Source organism: Puma concolor, chromosome B2 (genome assembly GCF_028749965.1).
Source record: "Puma concolor isolate L17-30 chromosome B2, mPumCon1.1.hap2, whole genome shotgun sequence".
Lineage (NCBI taxonomy): Eukaryota > Metazoa > Chordata > Mammalia > Carnivora > Felidae > Puma > Puma concolor.
The window spans coordinates 97,743,354-97,755,730 of record NC_141671.1 but is presented as its reverse complement, the minus strand read 5'-3'; the positions used below and the strand labels follow the sequence as shown (position 1 = coordinate 97,755,730).

The 12,377-nt window shown below is 41.4% G+C and overlaps 1 protein-coding gene across 3 annotated transcripts in view; it reads right to left on the bottom strand.

Annotated features, from left to right (window-relative positions):
* The window catches only part of CRYBG1 (crystallin beta-gamma domain containing 1), a 186,400-nt gene that overhangs the window by 20,736 nt on the left and 153,287 nt on the right, over positions 1–12,377 (bottom strand). For all 3 annotated transcript variants that reach the window (XM_086707515.1, XM_025925497.2, XM_086707516.1), the window contains 5 exons: positions 6,638–6,764; positions 2,930–2,965; positions 1,506–1,660; positions 710–836; positions 475–620 (listed from right to left, as the gene is read on the bottom strand). In XM_086707515.1, coding sequence (XP_086563641.1) covers positions 475–620; positions 710–836; positions 1,506–1,660; positions 2,930–2,965; positions 6,638–6,764 — 591 coding nt within the window. The remainder of the gene's footprint in view (positions 1–474; positions 621–709; positions 837–1,505; positions 1,661–2,929; positions 2,966–6,637; positions 6,765–12,377) is intronic.

The window sequence follows — 12,377 nt, the reverse complement described above, 5'->3', positions numbered from 1 at the left end:
ACTTTGGTGATTTTTTTCTCCTGTTAATCTGTCTTGTGTCAGTTTAATTAACAGGAAGAATCTCGATGGGTAGAATAAAATTTTTCCTCCCCTACAAGGACTGTAGGAAAATCGAATGGGACTTTATCCCAACCTCAGGTTTCTAGTGTTAAGATTATTTTTTATTTGATTCCCATCATAAGAAATCCAGGGAATCTTTCCATGCAGAATGGTAAGAGAAGTGGACCGGTGAATTTCTATCCTGAAACCCAAAAGTCTACTGCAATGTTACATGACACATGAAAAAAAGATTATATGAGAAAGATGTTAAAAAGCAGTTATGAAAGTATTGTGGCAGTACACATTAAATGACTGACTTAATGTTCAGTCGTTGATATGTTTATTTCCTGAGTGCCTACTCTGTCAGAGACGCTATTAGTTTAATACAACGCAAAGTAAAAATGGTTAAAACCCCGGTTGGGTTATTTCACTTACACTCCACTCAGTACATTAATAGACTGGGTCTTCAATCCATATCCGGTCTCCTTTAAGTTAGCAACAATTCCTAATACGTCAATACTGGAACCTTTGGATCCAAAGTTTTTTTCACTGTACATGATCATGTGAGCATTTGAAAAATCCTAGTAAGAAAAAAAAATCAAAACTCAAAGGTTAGCCATTCATATTCAAAAAAGATCAAGTATTAGCCATTAGCTTTTCTTTAACTTACACCTAATATAGGTCGTAATGACTGAAGTTCTCCATTGTAACCTCCCCAATCTTTCCAGTCCTTGTACTCTCCTTCTTCGAGCAAATACTGATGACCTGTAAATCCAGGCTTCTCATAAGCAACCCAACTGCAAGAGAAAAAACATGAAGGAGCGGTAATCTTCATCAGTGTTGAAATTTTTCCCATGTATAAGTTTCATTCACAAATACTAACAGTTATGAAGCTAGACATAGACTCATGCATTATGACAATTGGAATTCTCCTCTAAAATTTAAGAGACTAATAGAATGGCCTCCTAAAGAATAACCTAAGAAACATACATCAATGTTCTGTAAAGGAGTGTAGGGAGTGTGTGTGTGTGTGTGTTTAATAAGAAGACTCCAAAGAACTTCAGAAAAAAAACTGGCTAAACTTTCATCAAACCATAATTAAAATATTATATATTTTTGGCTATGTACAAGACTTTGAAGTATATACTTCTAAAGGAAATATGTAAGATACATAAAGTGCAAAATATCATAAAAAATAGAAAGCAAACTAACAGTTCAACAGTTTGGAGAATAATATTAATAAGATGTAGATTTGATCAATCTGGGCCAATTTATCAGCCTCGTTCAGCTGACTGACCCCAAACCACCACCTCGATCTGCTGTGTCAACTCCAGGTCAGAGTGGACTGAGAAGAACATGTCTGAAGTTCACTCTACCACACTATCTGTAATGGTTGGGGGTGGGGCATGTATATTACTCACTAAAATGATAAAAAGAAACTCCTCAGGTTACTCCCATCTACTTACATTCCTCTCAGAACCTTCATTGACCCCACTGACATAAATGGCAAACTGTCATCGGTTGTTCCTTCTGTTTCACCTGCTTCCGCCATAAACCTGCACATCTCTGTTTCTAGTTCCATACATTTTCCTTCAAAGAAAGGCTTTTCATAAATTACTACCTATAATAGAAGATATACCGGTAAGTGAAAGAGGTTAAAGGTTTCAACAGCTAAACTGAACGTTCAGTCATTTAATATCACTAAGCCCTAGAACACAAAATGTTCTGATCATATTTTTTAAACTAAATAACAGTATCTTGTAATTTTAAAACTATGTTTTTAATGTTTATTTATTTTTGAGAGAGAGAGACAGAGCATGAGCAGGGGACTGGCAGAGAGAGGGAGACATAGCATCCAAAGCAGGCTCCAGTCTCTGAGCTGTCAGCACACAGCCGGACGTGGAACTTGAACTCATGAACCAGGAGATCATGATCTGAGCTGAAGTCGAACATTTAACTGACTGAGCCACCCAGACAGCCCTAAATTTTTATCCTGATGTGGTGCAGCCCAAAGACAAGGTTCAAAAGACAGTTAATAAATAATTGGCTTAAAAAATTGCTTTTGTTCAATGTCTAGAACTGATATTTAGAATTTCGCTTAGGCCAAACTAAGGAACCAAGGATCCCACGTTGCTTTAAAAATGAAACGGGGGGGGCGCCTGGGTGGCGCAGTCGGTTAAGCGTCCGACTTCAGCCAGGTCATGATCTCGCGGTCCGTGAGTTCGAGCCCCGCGTCAGGCTCTGGGCTGATGGCTCGGAGCCTGGAGCCTGTTTCCGATTCTGTGTCTCCCTCTCTCTCTGCCCCTCCCCCGTTCATGCTCTGTCTCTCTCTGTCCCAAAAATAAATAAACGTTGAAAAAAAAATTTTTTTTTAAAAAATAAAAAAAAATAAAATAAAAAAAAAAAAAAAAAAAAATGAAACAGGGGTGCCTGGCTGACTCAGTCTGTAGAGCATGCGACATCTGATCTCAAGATCATGAGTTCAAGCCCCACAGTGGGCATGGAGGCTACTTAGAAAAAAAAACAAGAAATATAAATGTGTCATAAATGTGCAAAGTAGAAATAGCAGAAAGAGCATGTTAGAGTAGCAGAAGGGGAGAACTTGTCTTGAAAACAAAGTTTTTTCCTGAGTAACTGGCAAGCGGCAGCAGGCCCCACAACTAGTAAACACAAACACAAATTATAAACTTAACACAACAATCAACCTTTTAAGCCATGACTACACGTACTGTTAGCCAGTGTAAGGGCTCTAGTCTGAGGGACGGCATGTAAGCTGGGACAACTTCCTTTAGCTGCGGTTATGTTTATGGAGGCGGATGTGTAAAACCACACAAGCATCACCTTCATAGAGATGGAATGGGAATAAAATGTAAAACACATATATTTTTACCTTTGGATCTGTAGGGAATTCGACTTTACGTCCACCCTGAAAAGAAAAATAATACAGTAAGAAAACCGGTTTTTCATTGATAGATTACCATATATTACCCATGGTAGTTTATGGTAAGCCATGGAACCTCCCAGTGTGAGTGCATCTGGTTTAATTTATGTTGCGACAGTTCTGATGTCACCAACCATGCAGATGAAGAATGAGGAAGACAGTGTAGAGCAGAGGTGGTCTATAAGCTGAATCTGTGAGTTAGGTTATGTTTTTGTTATACCAATAAGCTGTGTGTGTTTGTAATTCAGAAAATGTCTCATAAAAATAGATATTTCTCATTTCTCTTAAAAAGCAGTCCTGGGGCGCCTGGGTGGTTTGGTTGGCTAAAGCATCTGACTCCTGATTTCAGCTCAGGTCAAGGTCTCACAGTTTGTGAGATTGGGCCCCCGCTTGGGATTCTCTCCCTTTTCTTCAAGAATCTTGGAAAATGAAAAAAAAAAAAAAAAAAAAAGCAGTCCTAAGACCTGACATGTCTGGACGCAAATTCTCCTAGGCAGCAACCCTGTCACTTTGTGCACTTACTAATTCTCCACTGGGCTTTTCCTCTAGCCAGGACTTGAGCCTGGTTTGTCTGTCTCTACCACTCATCTCAGCTCAACTCCCAGCCACCCTCACTCATGTCTAGTTGCTGCCTGGCCCCTGAAGGCGTTTGATTTTGCAACCCATGGCTTACAAAACTGTTGAGTTCACACAAGTTCACAACAGGCTCTGCAGGACTCTTGAAATAATTAGGTGAACTGCAGATAGAATTTAAAATAGCCCAAAGGACGGGTCTGAGAGGAGTTGTTATACTTTTATAATAAACAGTTGTTGTAAGTAACCAAAAACTCACTAAAAATAAGCCACAGGAAAAGGTATTACACAGAAATAACAAACAGGGTAGGGATTAAAATCAGCAGCGGGAAAGTCAGGAGAATATTTTCCATGAATATAGAACAGCTTTTTTTGTATTTATTTTTTAAGTTTTTATTTATTTTGAAAGAGAATGGTGGAGGGGCACAGAATGCAAGAGAGACAGAGAGACAGAATATGAATGAATGAATCCCAAGCAGGGATCCTGCACTGTCAGTACAGAGCCCAATGCATGGCTTGAACTCACAAACCATGAGATCATGACCTGAGTCCAAGTCAGACACTTAATCGACTGAGCCACCCAGGCGCCCCTAGGACAGCTTTTTTGAAAGTGCAGCAAAAGATGCTCAAATGCACCAAACGAACTGTAATTTTAAAGGAATGTTGCTGATTTTATCACCAAACCAGAGTTTAAACAACCTAGTGCAGTAAGTAGTCCCTCGTTATCTGCATTTTCACTTTGCACAGTTACCCGCTGTCAATCGAGGTTTTAGAAGCAGATGATCTGTGGGGAATAAGCTTAGGAATTCCCGGAGGGTGCACTGATGGGTTAACAAGGCATAAAGAATTAGAAAGCCATAGGATGAACACACCCAAGTTTGAGTACACAAGATTAGGTAAACGGGGCAAAAGCCCCCAGTATAGGACAAAGGTATAGGAATAGGAAATCTCAGGATGAAAACATCCAAGATAAGGTAAACAAGATTAGGTATTCAGGGTGGAAATGCCCCTAACTTAGTACAATAGCAGAAAGCTGCTTTACAGGAAGGCAGGACCAAATTAGGTAAACAGGTAAATAGGGCTATAGACTGCAGTGGGGTGAAGTCGCCCAGAGAGGAGCCAATTAGCAAAAGAAAGGCGCCTTGTTGACCCTGAGGTAGCAGGTTCTGTCTTTCTGGTCCCCTAGGCCAGTTTAGGTAAACAGAGGTGGGGCCTCACCTGTGCTGTCAACGACCTTCTGCCCAACCACAGCCAGGATTTTGTTTGGTATTGACCCAAACCCCCAACACGGCATATCTTCAAACCCCCTTTCCCTCCTGCCCACGAGTTAATGTTCACGATTTCATTGTTTCTTTGTGCACGTCCATCACCATGTTTGTAAGCCTTCTGATCCTAATAAAAACGGAGTAAGGACCCATACTCAGGGCTCTTGTCTTCTCCCAGACATTAGCCTCTCTTGCATTTTTAATCCTGCGTTCTGGTTTCTTGCTGTACAAGAAAGAACTCCAGACCCAGAATCTACGGCCATGATCCTCCTCCTGACATACTGTGTCACAGTGCCACCTACGTCACTCATCTCATTTCATCTCATCCATCACACAGGCATTGCCTCATTGTGCCTTGTCACCAGAAGGGTGGTCATAGTACAATAAGATATTTTGAGAGAGAGACCACACTCACATAACCTTTGTTGCAGTATATTATCATGCTTGTTCTACTTTATTATTAGTTACTGTTAATAATATTAGTTAAATTAGTTACTGTGCCTAATTTATAAATTATAATTTATATTTATGTTATAAATTATATGTATAAATTATATAAATTATAATTTACAAATTAAACTTTATCATATACACATAGGAAAAGACATAGTTTATATAGGGTCTGGTACTATCCAAGGTTTCAGGCATCCACCGGGGGTCTTGGAAAGTATCCCCTGTGGATAAGGGGGGAGGGGGAAATACCATAAGCACCCTCTTCAAAAGTATCTCTTTCTAATGCCATAAACTTCACAGTTTTGTAAATTATTTAAAACAGCCTTCAAAGCCTGGGACAATTCTTTCATATCTTCACGAAACTAAACTTTGTTCTTTGAAAGTGAATTTTACAAACAAATCATTTATAATGTAAAAGCATCTATAATTCAAATGAGTTTTGCATGGAGACCAACAAACATGAGGTAATTAAACCACAGGTTTTGGCAGGAGGGGTAAAATTAACATAAAAATGATCTTCATTGGCTTCCTAATTTGTTTCAAACTGATTCAAGACAGCTGCAAATTGCAGCTGCAAAACCTTGTTCGTAGCGAGAGCCTCACTCCTGTGGGTAGTTGGGGAGTGCCTACTGCCGATGAGCACACACCGTGCTCGACATGGGGACAAGACAGGTGCAGCCTGGATCCTCCCAAGGCTTAGAGTTTAGCCGAAGAGACCAAAAGAACAAGACAAATACAGGGGGAGGCCGGAGGAAGCACAGGCTCCTTTCTAAGGCAGATGCTTGGGAGGACAATGTTCAGACATCCAGCCCCAGGGCCCTCAAAGATGCCACCCAGCCTAGCCTCTGGTGGCTACAATGGGGGTGGTCCCCAACATGCCCTGCCCTCCCCCAGTTCCGCCCTGGCTCACGCAGAGCATCCTGACATCGCCATTGGACACCGTCCTCCTTGGTTGTTAAGAGCCAACTTGATTTAGCACAAAGCTCTCCTAATTATCCCCCTTCTCTGTCACATCACCCACAAGTTGGACTTCATCTGTCCTTCCTGTTTTTCCACAAACGTTTGATCCTACATTTTCTTCACTTCTGAAACCTACCCTGGGCTGAAGTCTTGTACACACGCCCACGGCTCTGCACGGCTGAGAATGCCTTGAAGGCAAAGAACATGGGTTTAGCCACATTTTTTTTCATCTACAGCGACCAGCAGGTTATCCTTTCTATTATTTCTATCGAGCAATAGGTTCCCTCTACTATAGATTTGTGTTTTTAAAAGTCTGTTTATTGCTTCAAAGTCACAGCCTGTGAACCATCAATGTCAGGCTGACAAAAAAAATCATGGACTCCAAGAACCTTTTGTTAGATTTTACCATTTTCAGAGGCCGCATGGATCCAATGTATGCTTCTTCTGTATCCCAGAAGGATAAGTCAGGGTACTCGCCAGGTTCCAGGATAAAAGGCACACCCTGAAATCCAGGGTCTTCATAAATCAGCCACCTAAGCAAGTATCAAGGAGGAAAAGAGAGGACTTGTCATTTGTTTCAGTGGCACACAGGACCCCACCGAGAAGAAGGGAAAAGAACAGGACGATGTATATATCCGGACCATGTACAGTTCCACTCAGCTACGAAAGCAACGTTAGATTCAAGGAGAAGTATGCCGTTACATGCGCCTGTCCTTGATCTTTTACTGGTCTCCTGGTGGTTTTGTCCACTTATTTTAATTTATATTATGAATTGCTTCAGTGCAGATCTGTATCACTTCAAGTACTAAAAGTAGTGATTTTGTAACACTGTATGTATTTAGAGGGGCCCAACATAGGAATCCCAACCTTTGTTTTAAAAGGCAACATCTCAGGGCGCCTGGGTGGCTCAGTCGGGTGAGTGTCCGACTTCGGCTCAGGGCATGATCTCAAGGTTTGTGGGTTCGAGCCCCGCATCGGGCTGTGTGCTGACAGCTCAGAGCCTGGAGCCTACTTCGGATTCTGTCTCCCTCTCTCTCTCTGCCCCTCTCCCACTCATTCTGTCTCTCTGTCTAAAAAAATAAATAAAACATCTAAAATAAAAAATATAAAAGGCAACGTCTCATTTGTAACCAAAGAATCGGATGTCCCACCTACTCATTTGTCACAGTGCCCAAAACTAACAACAGGTAACATCTACCTAGAGCTTGCAAGAAATGCCACCTGGAATATCATCCAATCGGTACAACAATGCCGTGACGAAGGAACACTCCTGTCCCCATTTTACAGAAGAGGTGAAGTAAACTGTCCAGGGCCACACAGCTGCAAGTATCAGATGCAGGGCTGATCCAAGCCAGGCTCCTAGTCATTTTTTGGTAGCAGTTTTTCTCATTCCAGAAAGTGCACATAATTCATGCGTTTTACAAGGACTCAGGATCATCACTGTGAGCAGGACAGTGCACGGTGGTACCCTGGGGGCTTTGAAGGTCTCTAAGCCTGCTTGTTCCCAGGCCCAAAAGCTTTTTGAGTTCTTGAATCTGATTTTTATGGCTTGTCAATACCACACCCTCTTATCAGGCTTGTCAGCTGTCACTTCTGCTGCGGTCAGGGAAGAAGCAGCCCCACCCTCTCCTAATGTGCTAGAAACCAGGAAACCAGGAAACCAGAAAACCATGCCTGTTAGCACTGCCCCTAAAGGCTGTGCAGTCTTAACACTTTCCTAGTCCCTGGGAGGGTTCTGGGAAGATGAGAGAGTAGAGAAGTGACTTTTACCTAAGAGAGTTATTAATACGCCCCCTTTATACACAAATACAGAACTCTTGGTGACCACGTATCCTCTCCTAATCTTCGTTAGTCTCACTAAAAGAGTCCTAGCTGGGGTATTCTAGGTACCCCAGAACACCATACCAAGGAGAGAATGGCTGCAAATAAAATCCTTTACCAGCAAAATGGGCCTCATTCACCCTCTTTGCTTTCTTCTGGCCCAAGGCACATTTTGGATGATGGGTTTTGTTAAAGATTCCCTTGGATAAATCAGTAACTTCTCTAGACTCACTAATCATACAGGGATTTACAATCAAAATCCTACTGAAGACCTGTCAATACACACACACACACACACACACACACACACACACACACACACACACATACACACACACACACGTTGACAGACTGAGTGGTGTATGTGTGGGGATGAAAACTAATCCACATTGTTAGAAGTCAGGATGGTAGTTACACTGGGGGTATGTTCTAGAAATCCACAAATACTGGTTCTATTTCTTGATCTACATGATGTTTATACTTTGAAAATTCACTCAGGTTATACACTTATGATTTATTGTGCATTTTTTGGTACAAATCTTGTTACATATACATCAATAAAAAATTAAGAGGAAAAAAGGCTTATCTTTTAAAAAATTAGCACTGCAAGGACCCTAACCCATAAGAAAGCAGAGGCTAAGACGGGGGTCCTTTACAGCTCCCTACATTTGAAGCATGACAGGTAAGGATGCATTACATATTTTTTAGAGCTCAAACCTCACACATGCACACCACACACTGATTTCATGCCCTAACTAAATAATGGTGGTTCATCAGAAATGTTGCTATTAGGCTAATGACTCCTTCTGACTGAATGGTGGAATTTTCTGTAAACTCTATGGATGGCTCACAAACAAGTGATGGTGAGATCCTGAAATACTGCTGACCACAGTACCCTTTCACGAAGCCTTTCCTTCTGTAGTTGGAGTGAGGGGTTTTATTCATCTGATACTAAACATTTCACTTTTCTTGAAGCATGTGATTTAGTTACATAATATGTATAGAAGGAAGGTAATTTTGGGTAAAGGGGAATTTGTAAGAAAAAGAAAACAACACAAACTGATACACTTGAAAAGACTTCCTCGGTGAGCACGAAGGGCCTGTTAAGAAACTTAAACCCACACTTATGAATGTTGGGCAGACTCTGAAATCTGAAAACTCATACACAGAGCATGATTCATTTTTCCTAAATTCTATTCCAACAAGATACGTTATTCATGAGGCCATCGGGAGAGGGGGAAACTATCTTCAGGCAGTGCCAGTGTTATTTCAGTTTCTAAAGGCGCTCTTGTTTTCCCATGTACTTAGGTAATGAGCCTTTACCTACATTATGAACAAGCAGTATAACTCTAAAGTAGGAGCTTTTTAAAAAACCATAAATGTTATTATGTCAACAATATCCATTTGTATGTTTACAATGACTATGTATATATTGATTAAAAACATGTAATTATTCTTTTATAAATACCCTTTAAAAAAAATACCCTTTAGCCACACAAGAAAAATAGGTCTTCTCAGGGCACCTGGGTGGCTCAGCTGGTTGAACATCCAACTTTGGCTCAGGTCATGATCTCCCAGTTCATGGGTTTGAGTTCCATGTTGGGCTCTGTGCTGACAGCTCAGAGCCTGGAGCCTGCTTCAGAGTCTGTGTCCCCCTCTCTTTCTGCCCCTCCCCTGCCCACACTCTCTGTCTCTCTCAAAAATAAATAAACATTAGAAAATTTTAACAATTAAAAAAATTGGTCTTCTCTTGCTCACTTTTTTTTTTTAAGTTTATTTATTTTGAGAGAGAGAGAGAGAGAAAATCTTAAGCAGGCTCCATGCTCAGCGTGGAGCCCGACACAGGGCTTGATCCCCTGAACTGTGAGGTCATGACCTGACCGGAAATCAAGAATTGGATGTTTAATCGACTGAGCCACACAGGCACTGGCTTGTTCACTCATCCTTAAGCCAAAAAACAGTATTTCCATCCAGATCCTAAGTCTTATCTCCAGACATGGCTACACATGAACGTTGGCTATTTACAGAAACCAACTGGAAACTCAAAAGATTAAATATGAATGTGCCGAATTTGAGATTTTTCTAAAGAGAGTGAGCTATGGCTCTCAAAGGGAAAAAGGTCCCTTTACAGTCGAGAGTTGTAGGAGGCACCAACCTAACCAGACAAACAAACTCAGCATCATTAATGGGAAGCTGGGTAGCACCGCCTCCTTTTGTGAGGTAACAGGCAGATGTGGCACCACCTTTTTGAAGGACCCTTTCCAAATCCGCATGTGACCATACCTCTAGACCCAACCCCTACTATGCAGAAAACTCAGGCAATACAGCAACAAGTCAAATGATTCGAGGAAACGCTCAGAGACGAAACCAGATTGTGGCATATTCTCTACGACAGCAGACCCAAATACTGCAGGGACTGATACTATAGGGTAAAACTGTAAAATGAGGGTATGAGAAAAACGCAAAATTCCAGAGCGAGGTTACGTGTATGGAGGAGTCAGGCGGATGGGACCAGGGCTGGGGATGGTGAGTGGATGCCATGCTAGGTCGGTGGTAGGCACACAGGAATCGGTCTTATTACCAGGCTTCATAATTCACACCTATATATCTTCTTCTGTATATAGCAAATATTTCATAATAAAATTCATCAAAGAATAGCTGGCCGTTAAAAACCGTCTCTTGAGTTCAGAACAGCAGCATTTTAGTGCCAGTTATGCTAAAAATTAATCCTAAATTTGAGGAAATGACTAAAGCCAGTCTTCCTTAGTTAAACAAGGAAACAAAGAGCATTGTGGAATACATGCTCTTTATGCTCCTGATAAAGTTCCAAAATTCTTTATTAGAAATATACCCCCTCAAAAGAAATGTACCCCCTGCCAAGAAGATATACCCTCACCTCTGGGAGGATGGGTACTAGCATTAGCCAGGTATTAAAACAAAGGTTTAAAAACAAATTCTACTCAACAGAATCTGAAAGAAGATTTTAGAAATTATTCAATTTTCCGGGTAAGAATGTGGCAAGCAAAACCCTTACTTTGTGTAGGTGTAGAAGAGTTTAACCCACAGTAAATAGGTTCTGGGATAAATCTCCTAACGGAATCTAAGGAAACACATCTCTTACGTCAGTTCAGGGGACCAGTGCACCAACAGAAGCAAAATGAGCTCAGGTACTTATTATCAGTTGAATTCTCCCAACCCATCAAGACTCCCCTTGGAGATCTATAAAAGTACTAATGACCTGTTCCCAAAGCCAGCCAACCAAGTTCAACGACCCCAACTTTGAACTGACATCCAAAGTAGCTTTCTATTATCCTAACGGCAATAGAAATGAACAGCCAGAAAAAAGAGGTCTGTCCCCACACAAGCCATCATAAACTGGACGCTACGGCAGGTTTGGGACTCCCCCTCTGTGAGACAAGTTAAACTTACTGTGAAGTAAGAGACATTACTTAGATGTAGCTCATTATGCTTCAACAGAGCCCAAGCCTGAGTCATGAAACCGTCCAGACACAGAGATTAAAATATTAAGGCAGACGCCTATTTCATTCTTTTCTAAGGAAAGTGGTTGCTCTCAATTTCACATTAATACTTTGAGAAAAAAAGATCTACAGATCTCTTTGATGTAGGAAAAAAATTAAAGGCAGCGAAGATGAAGACCTTTTCTTTTGTTTAGCTTCCTCCTTTTCTTCCCAACCACTAAATATAAACAAGCCCAAGGCTCAGATGGCTTCTCTACTCCCTTTGAGATCTATCCAGTGCACGACTGAAGTACCTTCTCTGTGCTGAGGACTCTTGAATTTCTATCTCCAGCCTCCCTCTGGAACCCCAGTCCCCTGTATCCAGTCACCTTCCTGTCCTCTTACTTGGATGTACAGTTGGCACGACCAGCTTCACCTCTTTACAACCGAACTCCTGTTTTCTCCATCCCAATAAATGCTGGCGTCCCAAAGCCTAGATATTTCTCAGCCCCTCACACCCCACATACAATCTGTCTGTAAATGCTGACAGTTCTACCATGAAAATGTATCCAGAATCTGACCACTTCTCACCAGCACTAAGCCACCAAAACCTCTTGCCTATATAATTGCAACTGCCTCCTAATTGGTTTCTTTGTTTCCACTCGTCTCTATTTCTTTTTTTTCATTTGAGAGAGAGAGAGAGAGAGAGAGAAGAAGAAAGAGCACTAGCGTGCATGCATGAGAGGGGTAGGGGCAGAGACAGAGGGAGAAAAAGAATATTAAGCAGTCTCTGCACTGAGCACAAAGCCTGACAGAACTCGATCTCATGATCCTGAGATCGTGACCTGAGCCGAAATCAAGAGTTGG